This window comes from Tauraco erythrolophus, chromosome W (genome assembly GCF_009769465.1).
Source record: "Tauraco erythrolophus isolate bTauEry1 chromosome W, bTauEry1.pri, whole genome shotgun sequence".
Taxonomy (NCBI): Eukaryota; Metazoa; Chordata; class Aves; order Musophagiformes; family Musophagidae; genus Tauraco; species Tauraco erythrolophus.
This window is the reverse complement of record NC_141497.1, coordinates 10439083-10453201: the sequence shown is the minus strand read 5'-3', so window position 1 is coordinate 10453201 and position 14119 is coordinate 10439083. Positions and strand designations below refer to the sequence as shown.

General features: G+C 43.0%; 1 protein-coding gene across 5 annotated transcripts in view; it reads left to right on the top strand.

Annotated features, from left to right (window-relative positions):
• LOC147526210 (E3 ubiquitin-protein ligase UHRF2-like) overlaps nt 1–14119 on the top strand; it is a 162971-nt gene that overhangs the window by 136301 nt on the left and 12551 nt on the right. For 4 of the 5 annotated variants that reach the window (XM_086630214.1, XM_086630212.1, XM_086630215.1 and 1 more), the window contains 2 exons: nt 2620–2726; nt 5424–5586. In XM_086630214.1, the coding sequence (XP_086486340.1) occupies nt 2620–2726; nt 5424–5586 (270 nt within the window). Of the gene's footprint in view, nt 1–2601; nt 2727–5423; nt 5587–14119 lie in introns of all 5 variants that reach the window. The other variant, XM_086630213.1, reaches the window with a different exon arrangement.

The window sequence follows — 14119 nt, the reverse complement described above, 5'->3', positions numbered from 1 at the left end:
GAAGTTATCTTCCACACACTCCATGAACCTCCTAGACTGTTTCCTCTCTGCTCTATTGTATTTCCAGCAGACATCTGGTAAGTTGCAGTCCCCCATGAGAACAAGGACTAGTAGTTGTGAGACTTCTCCCAGCTGCTTATAGGATATTTCATCTGCCTCTTCATCTGGGTTGGGTGGTCTGTAACAGACTCCCAGTGATATCTGACTTGTTGACCTTTCCCCTGATTCTTACCCATCAACACTCGGCTCTTTCATCACCATCATCAGGCTCTAGACAATCAAAATACTCCCCAACATACAGGGCTACCCCACTGCCTCTCCTTCCTTGCCTATCCCTTCTGAAGAGTTTATAGCCATCCATTGCAGCACTCCAGTTGTGTGAGTCATCCCACCATGTTTCCATGATGGCAGCTATATCATAGTTTTCCTGCTGCACAGTGACTTGCAACTCCTCCTGTTGAGTGCCCATGCTGTATGCATTGCTGTAGATGCACTTCAGTTGGGCTATTGATCCTGTCACCTTTTTGGGGGGAGAAGCCCTAATTCCTATGTGACTGTTCTCAGGTGTTTCTGTAGTTTCTAATGCATCAACAACTCTTGCATCTTTGCTGTCATGTGGATCTCCATCCCCCTACTCCCATTGAGATGGCTAAGGTGCAAGTGCTTAAAGCTATAATTCTGCTAAAAAGGCTGAAAAGTTAGCATTCCATTTGTTCCTCACTTTCCTTCTCCTGGATTTCCAGTTTACACCAAATCTTTATCATTTTGCCCATTAACGTGTAGAACACTGAAGTGGTATAGGACAAGTATGTATGTCCAGGCCTTACATCTATCTTATCTCTTTGTTAAGCCCAATGGCTAAAATATAAATTTGACTAAAGAATATCTTCCAGAGTCATCTAATTTTACTTTGAAGGTCTCAAGAGTTTGAGACTTCCTTGTTTCCCATGGAAATTGGTTATAGTGGTTAATTATAAATATAGTTAAATATGTGCCTTTCATTTGAATTTGTTTGACTTAAGCCTCTATCCATTTCTTCTTGGTTTATGTTTATCTGTTAGATAAAAAATATTTTTGTATTCAGTATTCATGAAGGTACTTGAACATAATCTTTTTTGCTAAACTAAACAGACTATATCCTTTTTCTCTTGTGAGTTTCTCACGTCTTGTTAACTTATTTGCTTTTTTCCCTCCACTTCTTTTTAACATCCTTTTAAATATGCTATTCAAATACTTGTTTCAACAATGTTGTAAAAGAGGTAAAAACACCTCCCAGTTTCTGATTACTATCATTTCCTTAAATATTCTATTTTCAGTATTTTTTCCAACCCAAGTTTTTTACCTTCTAGTGTTTTCTTTTTGTTATATGAAAATAAAAAGGAAAGATAAATACTCTAGTAGCTCTGTTCCTGAATTTATTAAGATTTTTCTACACAGTATAAAGTAAACAGCATTTCTGAAATTGCTTTATGGCCCTGTACAACCAACATTTCTCTGTCATGACACTTCTCTTGTTCTGTTATTGCCCATCATAAAATAGCTGTAATAATCTTCCGGTGGTTTGATATTGGTTCCATGCTGATGTCAAACATTTAATAGTTGTTAGAAATTGACTGAATTTTACTACTGCATACCAGTATGTTTAGTTTTTTTACTCTGAAACTTCATATGAAAATTGCTAATTTGCTAAGTATTCATTTTATATCAGTGCTTCGTGCATTGTAAAAGATTTGCATTTTAAAAGAGAGACATTATTATAAATATATTTGTGTCTTTTCTAAAATAATTGGATTTGTTATGAGTATTGTGAATTTGTGACAGGTTAAAGAAAAATAATAATAGTGGCTTCACTTAAGCACTATATATGTTTTCATTAATTTTGAAGTTTGTTTTAAAGGAATGTTTAATCAACCTTCATTCAATTTCCCGTAATTCTTCATTAGTAAATATAGACTACTACAGAATTATGTCAGTTCATAAAATTTGCATCTGAATGAGCCTTCTAAGCTCTTAGCAGTTCAGAACAACTGAAATTGAGGTGGAGACAACCTCTGCAAATGCAAAAAAAAAAAACCAAAACATTAGACACCTCCTTTTTCTTTGAATTTTTTGTCCTGAATTTTTTTACTTGATAGTAAATTAGGATAGTGTTATTGAAGTAAAGTACTTGTCTTGTACTTAAGTACAAAGTGCTTTGCCATATTGGTGCTCAGTCCCATGAACAAGCAGAAGTGAGGCCTCTGAGCAATGTATTACGTATTTTCCAAATGAGATTTTCTTGTAAGCTATGAAGTTAGAGAATGAGTAAACACTAGCTAGAATGCATTCACTCTATCAGAAATATTTGTGTGACTATAATGTTTGAGGAGTTCAAAGAATTTTTTAAGGCAAGTGTATTTTTTTTATAATCACTTTCTGATGAATATGCTGCATCTGAACCAGTAGTTTTTTACTGTCATGGTTACTCTGAAAGGAGAATGATGTTAAAACTGAGTACACGTTTTTCTTTGCCTCAGGCAATTGTGCTTGTTTGAGTAAATAGAACCAATGAAGGAGTAGGTTTTCAGTTCAGATGCTTTAATACGGAATGCTAAAATGGAGGATAATCTTCTTACACAGGATCGAGGAGATGAATTCACTTATACTGGAAGTGGAGGCAGAGATCTTTCTGGAAATAAAAGAATTGGAGAACATTCATTTGATCAAACATTAACACACATGAACAGGTAAGTTTTTAAGACTAAATTTAAAAAAAATGTTCCAGACTGAAGAGTTGAGTTTTATTCCTTTAATTTAAAAATTGTATTTTGCAAAGTTTTTTCCCTCTTATACATCTTCTGCTACTGTAAACAGTGGTGCCTCCTGCTGTTTAGAGGCATTTTGTCAAACATGGTATTATGTTGATTTAAAGAATTATTTGTAACTGATGAAAATATATTGCTGTATTACATGTTCAGCTGATAGCTAGGTATCTACTTGAAATTGTCCAACACTTCTTATGAGAAAACTTGGTTTTCAGTTGATTAGAAGTTTGCCAGATTTAAACCTCTTAAGCTGAAATTTTCTGTGCTGGGCGTTTGCCTCAGATTGTTCCTTTAAAGTTTCGTCTTAAATGGTTTAACAAGTTATGAAAGTTAGGTATGACGAAAGCATGTTCGTTTGCCCATACTAAAAGAAATATTACATATTACATAGCCTTTAGTGCCTTCATACTTTATATGAAGAACAAGGAATTAGTATTGCTTTGCCTTTAGGTTGTGTGTTTTGATGTCCCTGATAAAAGTTGGACTTTTTTTGCCAAATTGTAGGCAAAAACAATTGACTGAAGAAAATAAAAGGTTTGAAAAAATAAATTAGACATTTGCCTAAAGTATATTTATGTTCTGTAAATAGCCTGCCTAAACTGCAGGAATTCTCAATACCTTTGCATTTCTAAATGTATACCATCTGCATGAAGCAACTAACCATGCAGTGGCTATGGGATACTAAGGCTGACTGGGACTTTCTCTACCAGATCTGACATTGGATGTGCTGTGGTTCTGTCAAGCACCAAAACTGAGCAAGGAGGCATTCTTTCAGGCTCTGTGCTGGTACTCAGAGGAGAAAGAAAAGCCTGACTGGGATACTGACAGAGGAGGAGATAGATGTAACAAATAAGAGCGTGAAAAGAAGAGACAAAAAATAGATTTGGGCAGCAGGTTTATAATGGCTTTTAATCATTAAAGCAAACTTTTATTGGAACCTGGAATAAAACCTAGGCTCCTTAGTCTTGCCGTTCCTCTGCTCTCAGCAAATGGTTGTGAAAGCCATTGGCAAAGTGTATGTCTGGTTGCTTTGTAGTAGTTGAGGTGCATGGAGTATAATGTGGTGCTATGAGTTATCCATTTTGACTGGCTGGTAGTAGTCTTTGCTTTGGGTCTAATGTTCTTAACCCTTGTGATGACTGAAGGAGGACAGTATGGTTGCATGTAATAGAATCAGAATTGGGTTTTTTTGTTTGTCCAGAATGTTTTCTTATTTTGTCTGTACAAAAGAAATATTTTTAAAACTTGCATTACTTCACCTTTCCTTACTTTTCTGTATATTGCAGGCTGTAGATTTTGCCATATTTTTCTGAGCACCATTGTTTCTTTTGTGGTCCATGGTTGGGTTTGAACCTGATTCCAGAGACTTTTGTTCATCCACGCTCAAATCAATGTATGGCTATAAAAATATTTTATATTCAAACTGTTTAGTCAGGGAGGGATTCATACTATCTTACACCAAGTGTCTAGAATAGGACACCTATATAAATAGTGGATAGAAGTGAGTGATTCAGGAGAGACTCAGAGCAAGCTGGAGCCTACTTCTGCTCATCAATTGTATGGAGATCCAAATAGCTTAATTTAGACAATATAAATGCTGTTACTTAATGTTCCTTTACATTATTATAATGTTCCTCTAAGAAATGCCATGTCTCCATGAGATTTATTCCCTTGTGTTCCTTTTGGAAGGATAAAGGTTTATCCATAAATATTTTCACTTCTGGTCAAAACCAATAGTTTTCCCCCCTCATGCATATAAATTCTTATTCTCATTCGTGTTTAAAAACCGTATGGATTTGGTGTTGAGGAACATGGTTTAGGGACCCTGACAGTGCAGGGTGAATGGTTGGACTCGATGATCTTGAAGGTCTCTTCCAACCAGACGATTCTATGATTCTATGATTCTTAAAGCTAACATGTGATGTGGGAGATGCTGCAACTAAACAAGGAAGAATATTTTTGTGGTGTTTACTGATATTTATTCTTTTCTGAATCTTTGATGATCCATCTATACTCTTCTAGATCAAAATACATAGAAAAGAAGAACATTATGGTTTGGTTGTCTCTGAATTAGTTCTTGGCATTTAACTCGTAAACTTAGGTAGTTAATGGACTAAGAAGAGTAACATTTGTCACAGATTTTTTTTTGATAGTTGCTATGTACTTTTTTCCATATGTTACTTTTCATACTGTTTATCAATTCATGCACACTTTAAAAGCCTAAAAATATGCAGTAATGTGGAATAGTCAGAGAGATAATTTGCCATTGTTACAACTTTTTAAAATCCTTCCATGTTACTTGAGAAATAGGTTTTAAAAATGAAAAAATATTAAACCTGAAGGTATTGGTTTCTTTTATTTAACTATATTAGCTGAGTTTTCAGAGTGAACATTTGGAACTATATATATTGTATTCCTATTCCTATTCTCACACATGGTAGAGGTGATCTCAGTGCTTCCATCGATATTGCAGCCTACTGAAGAATTCACTGCAAATTCTTCTTCTGCTTAGTAAACATAATTGGATATGGCAAAAAAATTTGATCTTGTCACACTGATTCTCAATAGTATGCTGTATGAAGCAATCTATTTTCTGAAGATATTTAATGTGATTTTCAGGGCATTGGCCCTTAACTGTGATGCACCATTGGATGATAAAAATGGAGCAGAGTCTAAGAACTGGAGAGCTGGTAAGCCAGTCCGAGTAGTGCGCAGTTCAAAAGGACGACGGATCAGCAAATATGCTCCAGAGGAAGGCAACAGATATGATGGCATTTACAAGGTATTATGATTTTGGCTATACATAGCATTGCATTTTTCTGAAGACATGCTTTTTAAGAGTCTTTTGTTTGTTACATAGCAAGCTCTTCATTATTGCTTTTGAAGGAATAATTCTTTTGTTACCATGAGGAGGGTTTAGCCTACCTTGTTCTGTAGTGAAATAAATTAGAAGTGTTCCATCCCATTCCAGCTGTGACATTGACAGATTACATGGCAATTCATGCGGATGTATGTGCGGGAAAGACTGTGCACTCTGCCAGTTATCAGGCTGCTTTCTGCTCTGCTCACCAGCAGGCTTAGGCTGCAGCCCCAATGGTCACTATAGCTAGCTGTTGGCTATGCAAGCCTACCCAGCAGCTTGAGGTCTCCAGGGAATTAGAAGGGAATTAGAATTAGGCAGTGCTTTGGGATCATCGGAAGCATGGTAACAGAGACTCAGTGAGGGATGTGCTCTGCAGCAGCTGGGAACCATCTACCTAGCCAGGCTAGCTTGGGACGAGTGGAGGCAGCCACCCAGACAGAGCTTCCTATCAGGGAAGCTGCTGTCCAGGTGGAGGGCTGTAAAGCCTGTACCCCACACTCCTGGGTGGAGGAGGGTGCAAGCTCCACCTGTGCAAGGTGTGCTCTGGTGGAGTCACTCAGGCAGCGGGTGGAGGAGCTGCAGGGGGAAGTCAGCAGGTTACGCTGTATTAGGGAGGGGGAACAAGAAAAAGAGTACTATTTGAGGCATTGCAAGAAGAAATATTAGGGCTCCATGGCACTGACCTCCAAGGACTATCAGACAAAGAGCTTCAACAGCAAACAAACAGCACATTGGAGAAGGAGACGCCGTGGTCTCTGGTGACTCATGGCAACAAGGTATCACTCCCTCCCCATTTCCTCATATGTATCAGCCAGCAACAGATACAAAGTCTTGGCAGCGGACAAAACCAATGAGCAAGATTCACAGAGAGAAATGGCACCAGCAGCACATACTAAAAGCCACAAAAGGAAGCGGTGAGTGCTAGTAGTGGGTGACTCTGCTGAGAGACCCTGAGGCACACTCATCTGTTGGCCTGATATACAGTCAAGGGAATTTTGCTGCTTGCCAGGAGCCGAGATCCGGGATGTGAAGAATTCTCCCCAACTCTCTCCAAAGGCAAGAACCCTAAGTCCAGCCACCTCAAGTGCTCACCAATGCAATTACCAATGCAAGTCCAGCCACCTCAAGTGTGTATATACCAATGCAAGTAGTCTGGGCAACAAATAGGAGGAACTGGAGCTCTGTGCCCAGTCTGAGAGTTATGATGTCACAGGAATCACATAAACTTAGTGGGAAAACTCACATGGCTGGAAGACCACAATGGATGGCTACAAACTCTTTTGGAAAGATAGGAAGGGAAGAAGAGAAGGTGCAGTTGCACTTTATATAAAAGAGAAATTTGAACGTATGGAGGTGAGCTACGGAGACCACAAAAGTTCTATCAAATGCCTTTGGATCAAGATTGGAGGGATTGTCACCAAGGGGGAATCTTATGTTAGATATCTGTTACTGACCTCCCAATCAGGATGACGAGGCCAATGAAACCTTACTTTAGCCGCTCAAGGAAGTCTTGGGTCAATAGAACCTGGTCCTCATGGATGACTTCAATTACCCAGACATTTGTTGGGAAAACAACAAAGCAGTGCACAAGTTGTCCATCAGGTTCCTGGAATGCATTGAGGACTGCTTCCTGCTACAGATGCTGGATATGCCAACTAGGAACAGCACATTGCTAGATTTACTGCTCACAAACCAAGAAGACTTATTTGACAACATAACTACCAATGGTAGCCTTGGATACAGCAACCACAACACTATGGAATTAAAGATCCTGCTGAGCACATTGAAGACCAGTAGTAGGACAAAGACCCTGGATTTTCGAAGAGCTAACTTCAATAAATTCAGAGCCCAGCTGTGAGGGATTCCATGGGAAGCATCCATGGAGGGCAAAAGAGCTTGTGAGTGCTGGGAGTTATTCAAGAACAGCCTCCTGGAGGCACAAGAACAGTCCATCCCCTACAAAGGGAAAGGAAAAAGACAGAACAAGAGGGAACTCTGGCTTAACAATGACCTTATGGGTATGTTTAAAGGCAAAAAAGAAGCATACTGGCTATGGAAAGACAGCCAAATAGCCATTGAGGACTACAAGAACCTTGCTAGGGCATGCAGAGATGCAGTCAGGAAGGCTAAGGCTCAGCTAGAACTGAAATTGGCCAGAGCTGTCAAGAACAATAAGAAAGGGTATGGCAACCAATCATTATTACCCAGCTGGACTGAGTTAAAGATAATGAATTAATTAACTAACTCAAGGTACCGACCCTGCCTACAAGAGGCAGGCCATTTCCTCCTGGCTGTGGAAGATGCAACAGCGTCCTTGGTGCTGCAGCCCAGACTGGTGAGCAACAAAAGGGTTCTTCAGGTATGTGAGCAGTAAGCAGAAGCACAGGGAAGACACAGACCCTTTACTAAGCAGGGCAGGAAAACTAGTTACTAATAATGCTGACAAAACAGAGGTTCTCAATACCTTCTTTGCCTCTGTCTTTACTGGTGTAGCTGGACCCCAGCTCACAAGATCAAGTAGCTACAACAACGCATGTGTTGATCCACCAGTAGTAGAGGAAGGGCTGGTCTGCGGCCTCTTGCAAGGGCTCAACCCACATAAATCTATGGGCCTGGACGGAATCCACCCCAGGGTGTTAGGAGAAGTGGCTGGCATATTGTTGCAAGGCCACTGTCTATAATCTTTGAAAAGTTGTGGGGATCAAGGGATGTCCCTGATGACTGGAAGAGGGCAAATGTCATACCCATATACAAGAAGGGCCCAAAAGAGGACCCAGGAAACTACAGGCCTATTAGTCTTGCTTCAGTCCCTGGGAAAGTAATGGAATGAGTCCTCCTAGAAACTATCACAAACCTAATAAAGCAGGTGACTGGGAAAAGCCAACATGGATTTACCAAAGGCAAATCTTGCCAGACTAACTGTATCACCTTCTACAACAAAATAACATCTTCTGTCGACATGGGGAGAGCAGTGGATGTTGTTTACCTGGACTTCAGCTGTGTTCGACACTATTTCCCACAGCCTTCTCCTGAATAAACTGGCAAGATACAGACTGGATGAGTGATCTGCAAGGTGGATAGGAAATTGGCTAACAGGCCACTCTCATAGGGTGGTGGTCAATGGTTTTTACTCAGGCTAGCAGCCTGTCACAAGTGAGGTCCCCCAGGGATTGGTACTGGGCCCCCATGCTGTTCAACACTGTGGTGGGTTGATCTTGGCTGGATGCTAGGTGCCCACTGAGCTGCTCTATCACTCCCCCTCCTTAGTGAGACAAGGGGAGAAAATAAGATGAAAAACTCATGGGCTGAGATAAAGGCAGTTCAATAAAGAAAAGGCCATGCATGGAAGCAAAGGAAAACAAAAAAATTTATTCTCTACTTCCCATCAGCAGGAGGTGTCCAGCCACTTGCTGGGATGTAAAGACTCTGTACACTTAGCGGATACTTAGGAAGTAGTAATAATGCATGCTCCCTGCTCATCTTCCTTTCTCTTAGCTTTTATTGCTGAGCATGATGTCATATGGTATGGAACATCCCTTTGGTCAGCTTGGATCAGCTGTTCTGGCTATGTCCCCTCCCAAACTGTTGTGGTTTAGCCCAGTCAGCAACTAAATGCCACACAGCTGCTCACTCACTCTTCCCCACCCTTGGAGGAATGGGGAAGAGAATTAAAGAAGAAAAGGGAAAGAGCCTCATGGGTTGAGATAAGTACATTTTAATAATATTAAGAATATTTTAAAAAAGTAATAATGATATAATAATATATTAATATATGATGGTAATAATATATACAAACAAGTGATGCCTGATAATATATACAAACAAGTGGCGCCTTAACCCTGGCGCCCGGGTTAAAGACATCGCTAGGAAACTTCCTACCCTGGTACGGCCCACGGACTATTACCCGTTACTGCTCTTCCATGTGGGTGGCAATGAAGCTGCAATACGAAGTTCAAGGGTGATCGAGAGAGACTTCAGGGCCCTGGGATGAATGGTAAGGGGGTCTGGGGCACAGGTTCTCTTTTCTTCTTCCAGTCGTGAGTAGTGACACTGGAAGAAACAGAATTAGTCAGGCAGGATTTGCCCTTAGTGCCTTAGAATCCGTGTCATCACCACAATTTTGGGTTTTTTGACAATGAGATGGCCTATATGGCACCAGGCTTGCTGGCACCAGATGGGATTCACCTTTCTCAAAGGGGAAAGAGAGTGTCTGCACAACAGCTAGTGGGGCTCATTGACAGGGCTTTAAACTAGACTTGAAGAGGGAGGGGGCTAATATCAGGCTTGATCAAGACAAGCTGAGAGCACCTGAAGAGAAGCAGAGAGGAATTCCAGTCACTCCAGCCAGGAAGTCAGCTTCATCAGAGGACCAACTTAAATGCCTCTATGCAAACACACGTACCATGGGGAATAAACAAGAGAAGTTAGAGGTATGTGCACACCTGCAGAGCTATGATCTTATTGGCATCACAGAGATGTGGTGGGATGACACCTATGACTGCAGTGTTGGAATGGAAGGATACAGGCTCTTTAGGAAGGACAGGCAGGGGAGACAAAGAGGAGGTGTCACCCTCTATGTCAAAGACCAGCTGGAGTGCATGGAACTCTGCCTGGGGATGGATGAGGAGCTGACTGAGAGCTTATGGGTCAGGATTAAAGGGAGGTCAGGGACAGGGGACATAGTAGTGGGGGTCTACTACAGGCCACCTGACCAGGAAGTGGTCCTGAGTGGATGAGGCCCATAGGAGCAGCCTCATGTTCCCAAGCAGCCCTGGTACTCATGGGGAACTCCAACCACCCTGATATCTGTTGGAGGGACAACACAGCAGGGCATAAGCAATCCAGGAGGTTCCTGGAATGCATTGATGATAACTTGCGTCTCCAAGTGATAGAGGAACCAACGAGGAAAGGTACTTTGCTGGACCTTGTTCTCACCGACAAGGAGGGGCTGGTGGGAAATGTGAAGCTTAAAGGCAGCCTTGGCTGCGGTGATCATAACATGGTAGAGTTCAAGATCATTAGGGAGGCAAGGAGAGTGTACAGTAAGTTCACTACTCTGGACTTCAGGAGAGCAGACTTCGGCCTCTTCAGGGATCTGCTTGATAGTTTACCATGGAATAAAGCCCTGGAGAGAAGAGGGGCCCAAGAAAGCTGGCTATTATTCAAGGATCACCTCCTCCAAGTTCAGGAGCGGAGCATCACTACAAAGAGGAAGTCAGGCAGGAACACCAGGAGGCCTGCATGGATGAACAAGGAGCTCCTGGATCAACTTGGGCACAAAAAGAAAGCCTATAGGGGGTGGAAGCAGGGAGAGGTAGCCTGGGAAGAATACAGAGAAATTGTCTGAGCAACCAGGGATCAGGTTAGGAAAGCTAAAGGCCCGAAGGCTGAGGTACTCAATGACTTTTTGCCTCAGTCTTCACTGGCAAGAGCTCCAGCCGCACTACCCAAGTCACAGCAGGCAAAGGCAGGGACTGGGAGAATGAAGAACCACCCACTGTAGGAGAAGATCAGGTTCAAGAACATCTAAAGAACCTGAAGGTGCACAAGTCTATGGGACCTGATGAGATGCATTTGCAGGTCCTGAGGGAATTGGCGGATAAAGTTCCTAAGCCACTATCCATCATATTTCAGAAGTCGTGACAGTCCAGTGAAGTTCCCACTGACTGGAAAATGGGAAACATAGCCCCCATCTTTGAAAAGGGAAAAAAAGAAGACCCAGGGAACTGCAGGCCAGTCAGTCTCACCTCTGTGCCCGGCAAGATCGTGGTAACTATGCTAAGGCACATGGAAAAAAAGGAGGTGATTGGTGACAGCCAATATGGTTTCACTAAGGGCAAATCGTGCCTGACAAATTTGGTGGCCTTCTATAATGGGGCTACAGAGGGACCTTGACAGGCTGGAGAAGTGGGCCTGTGAGAACCTCATGAAGTTCAACAAGGCCAAGTACGAGGTCCTGCACGTGGGTCAGGGCAATCCCAAGCACAAGTACAGGCTGGACGGAGAATGGATTGAGAGCAGCCCTGAGGAAAAGGACTTGGGAGTGCTGGTCGATAAGAAGCTCAACATGAGCCGGCAATGTGCGCTGGCAGCCCAGAAAGCCAACCGTATTCTGGGCTGCATCCAAAGAAGCATGGCCAGCAGGTCGAGAAAGGTGTCTGCCCCTCTACTCAGCTCTCGTGAGACCCCACCTGGAATACTGCCTTCAGGTCTGAAATCCCCAACAGAAGAAGGACATGGAGCTGTTGCAACGGTTCCTGAGGAGGGCCATGCAGATGATCTGAGGGCTGGAGTACCTCTCCTATGAAGACAGGCTGAGAGAGTTGGGGTTGTTCAGTCTGGAGAAGCAAAGGCTCCGGGGAGAGCTTTTTGCAGTCTTCCAGTACCTAAAGGGGGCCTACAAAATAGCTGGAGAGGGACGTTTTACAAGGGCATGTAGTGATAGGATAAAGGGCAATGGCTTTAAACTGAAAGAGGATAGATTTGGATTAGAGATAAGGAAAAACTTCTTCACTCTGAGGGTGGCAAGGCACTGGAACAGGTTGCCCAGAGGAGTTGTGGATGCCCCATCCCTGGAAGTGTTCAAGGCCAGGTTGGACAAGGCTTTGAGCAACCTGAAGGTGTCACTGCCCATGGCAATGGGGTTGGTACTAGATGATCTTTAAGGTTCCTTCCAACCCAAACCATTCTGTGATTCTACGCACAGTAGAATTGTTCATCATCCAGTGACCAATGCCTGTCCCATCCTGACTAACATTTCTGAAACAGATAAGTCCCGACACCACAGTTCTGGACAAGGAAGAGGCCCGATGAGAGAGAGAGAGAGATAGCACTCAAAAAGTCTGAGAGAGGCCTTGGAAGAGCAAGAGTTCTTGAAAGAGAGGGTTCAAAAGCTGACTATAACCTGGAATATGCATTCTCCAGAATCCCACAAGGCCTACAAAAGCTTGTGTTTCTTTCTTGTTAGCTGGTGGAGACATAGCTGTTATCTTATTGATCACATCCCTTGGGATGTGACAGTGTCCATCTTGCCATTTTACTCCCAAGAAATGGAACTCCTGTGCGGGTCCCTTGACCTTCATTTGTCTTATGGTCAAACCAGCTTTCAGAAGAATCTGGATTCTTCTTTTCCCTTTCTCAAACACTTCGTTCGCTGTGTTGCCCCACATGATGATGTCATCAATGTATTGCAGGTGCTCAGGAGCTTCACCCTGTTCCAGTGTAGTCTAGATCAGTCGGTGACAAACGGTAGGACTGTGCTTCCATCCCTGGGGCAGTCGATTCCAGGTGTACTGGACACTCCTCCAAGTGGAAGCAAATTGTGGCCTGCACTCTGCTGCCAAAGGGATCAAGAAAAACACATTGACAATATCAATTGTGGCGTACCACTTGGCTGCCTTTGACTCCAGTTCATATTGGAGCTCTAGCATATCGTGTATGGCAGCAATCAGAGGTGGCATGACTTTGTTCAGGCCATGAGAGTCCATTGCTAGCCTCCACCCTCTGTCAGACTTTTGCACTGGCCATATGGGACTATTAGAGGGTGAGTGAGTCTTTCAGGTCATGGATAGGAACCAGGGAAGTCTCAGATGATGCGATATTGCTGCTGGTGCACTGTCATGGTAGCAATCAGCATCTGGTGTTCTTTGACACAATGGAGGAATCTTCTGAGAGGCCAAGCAAGGTAGATAGCTGTTTCATCTTCTCTGTATTCATAGTGGCTATATGAAAAGCCCATTGGTATCCTTTCGGGTCCCTGAAGCAACCCCTCCTGAGGTAGGCTATGCCAAGGATCCACAGGGTCTCCAGGCCGGTCACAATGGGCTATTTTGCCACTTTTCCCCTGTTAAGCTCGCCTCAGCCTCCAATACAGACGATTCTTGGCATCTCCCTGTGACTCCAGAAATCCAGATGGGTTCTGTGTCCCTATATCCTGATGGCATTAGGGTATGCTATGCACCAGTGCCTACCAAAGCATTATACTTCTGTGAGTATGATGTGTCGGGCCATCAAATCATATAGTCCAGTATTTCAAGTCATCCCTTTCCTCCTCCTGGCTGAAGGCAGGGACTGTCTCTTCCTTTTCCTGGTCGGAGTATTCACTGTCTAACCCTTGCAGTGCCAGACCAGAGGTCCCTTTACAAGAATCAAGGGAGGTGATCTCAGTCCTTCTTCTATGTCTGAGAGATCGCTGATTGCCTCCTTCCCCATATGGGCCACTTCCCACGCAACATCCTTGTCTCTAAACTGGAGAGACATGGATTTGACGGATGGACCACTCGGTGGATAAGGAATTTGCTGGATGGTCGCACTCAAAGAGTTGTGGTCAACGGTTCAATGTCCAAGTGGAGGCCAGTGACAAGTGGTGTTCCTCAGGGGTCAGTACTGGGACCAGTGCTATTTAACATCTTTGTTGGAGACATGGACAGTGGGATCGAGTGCACCCTCAGCA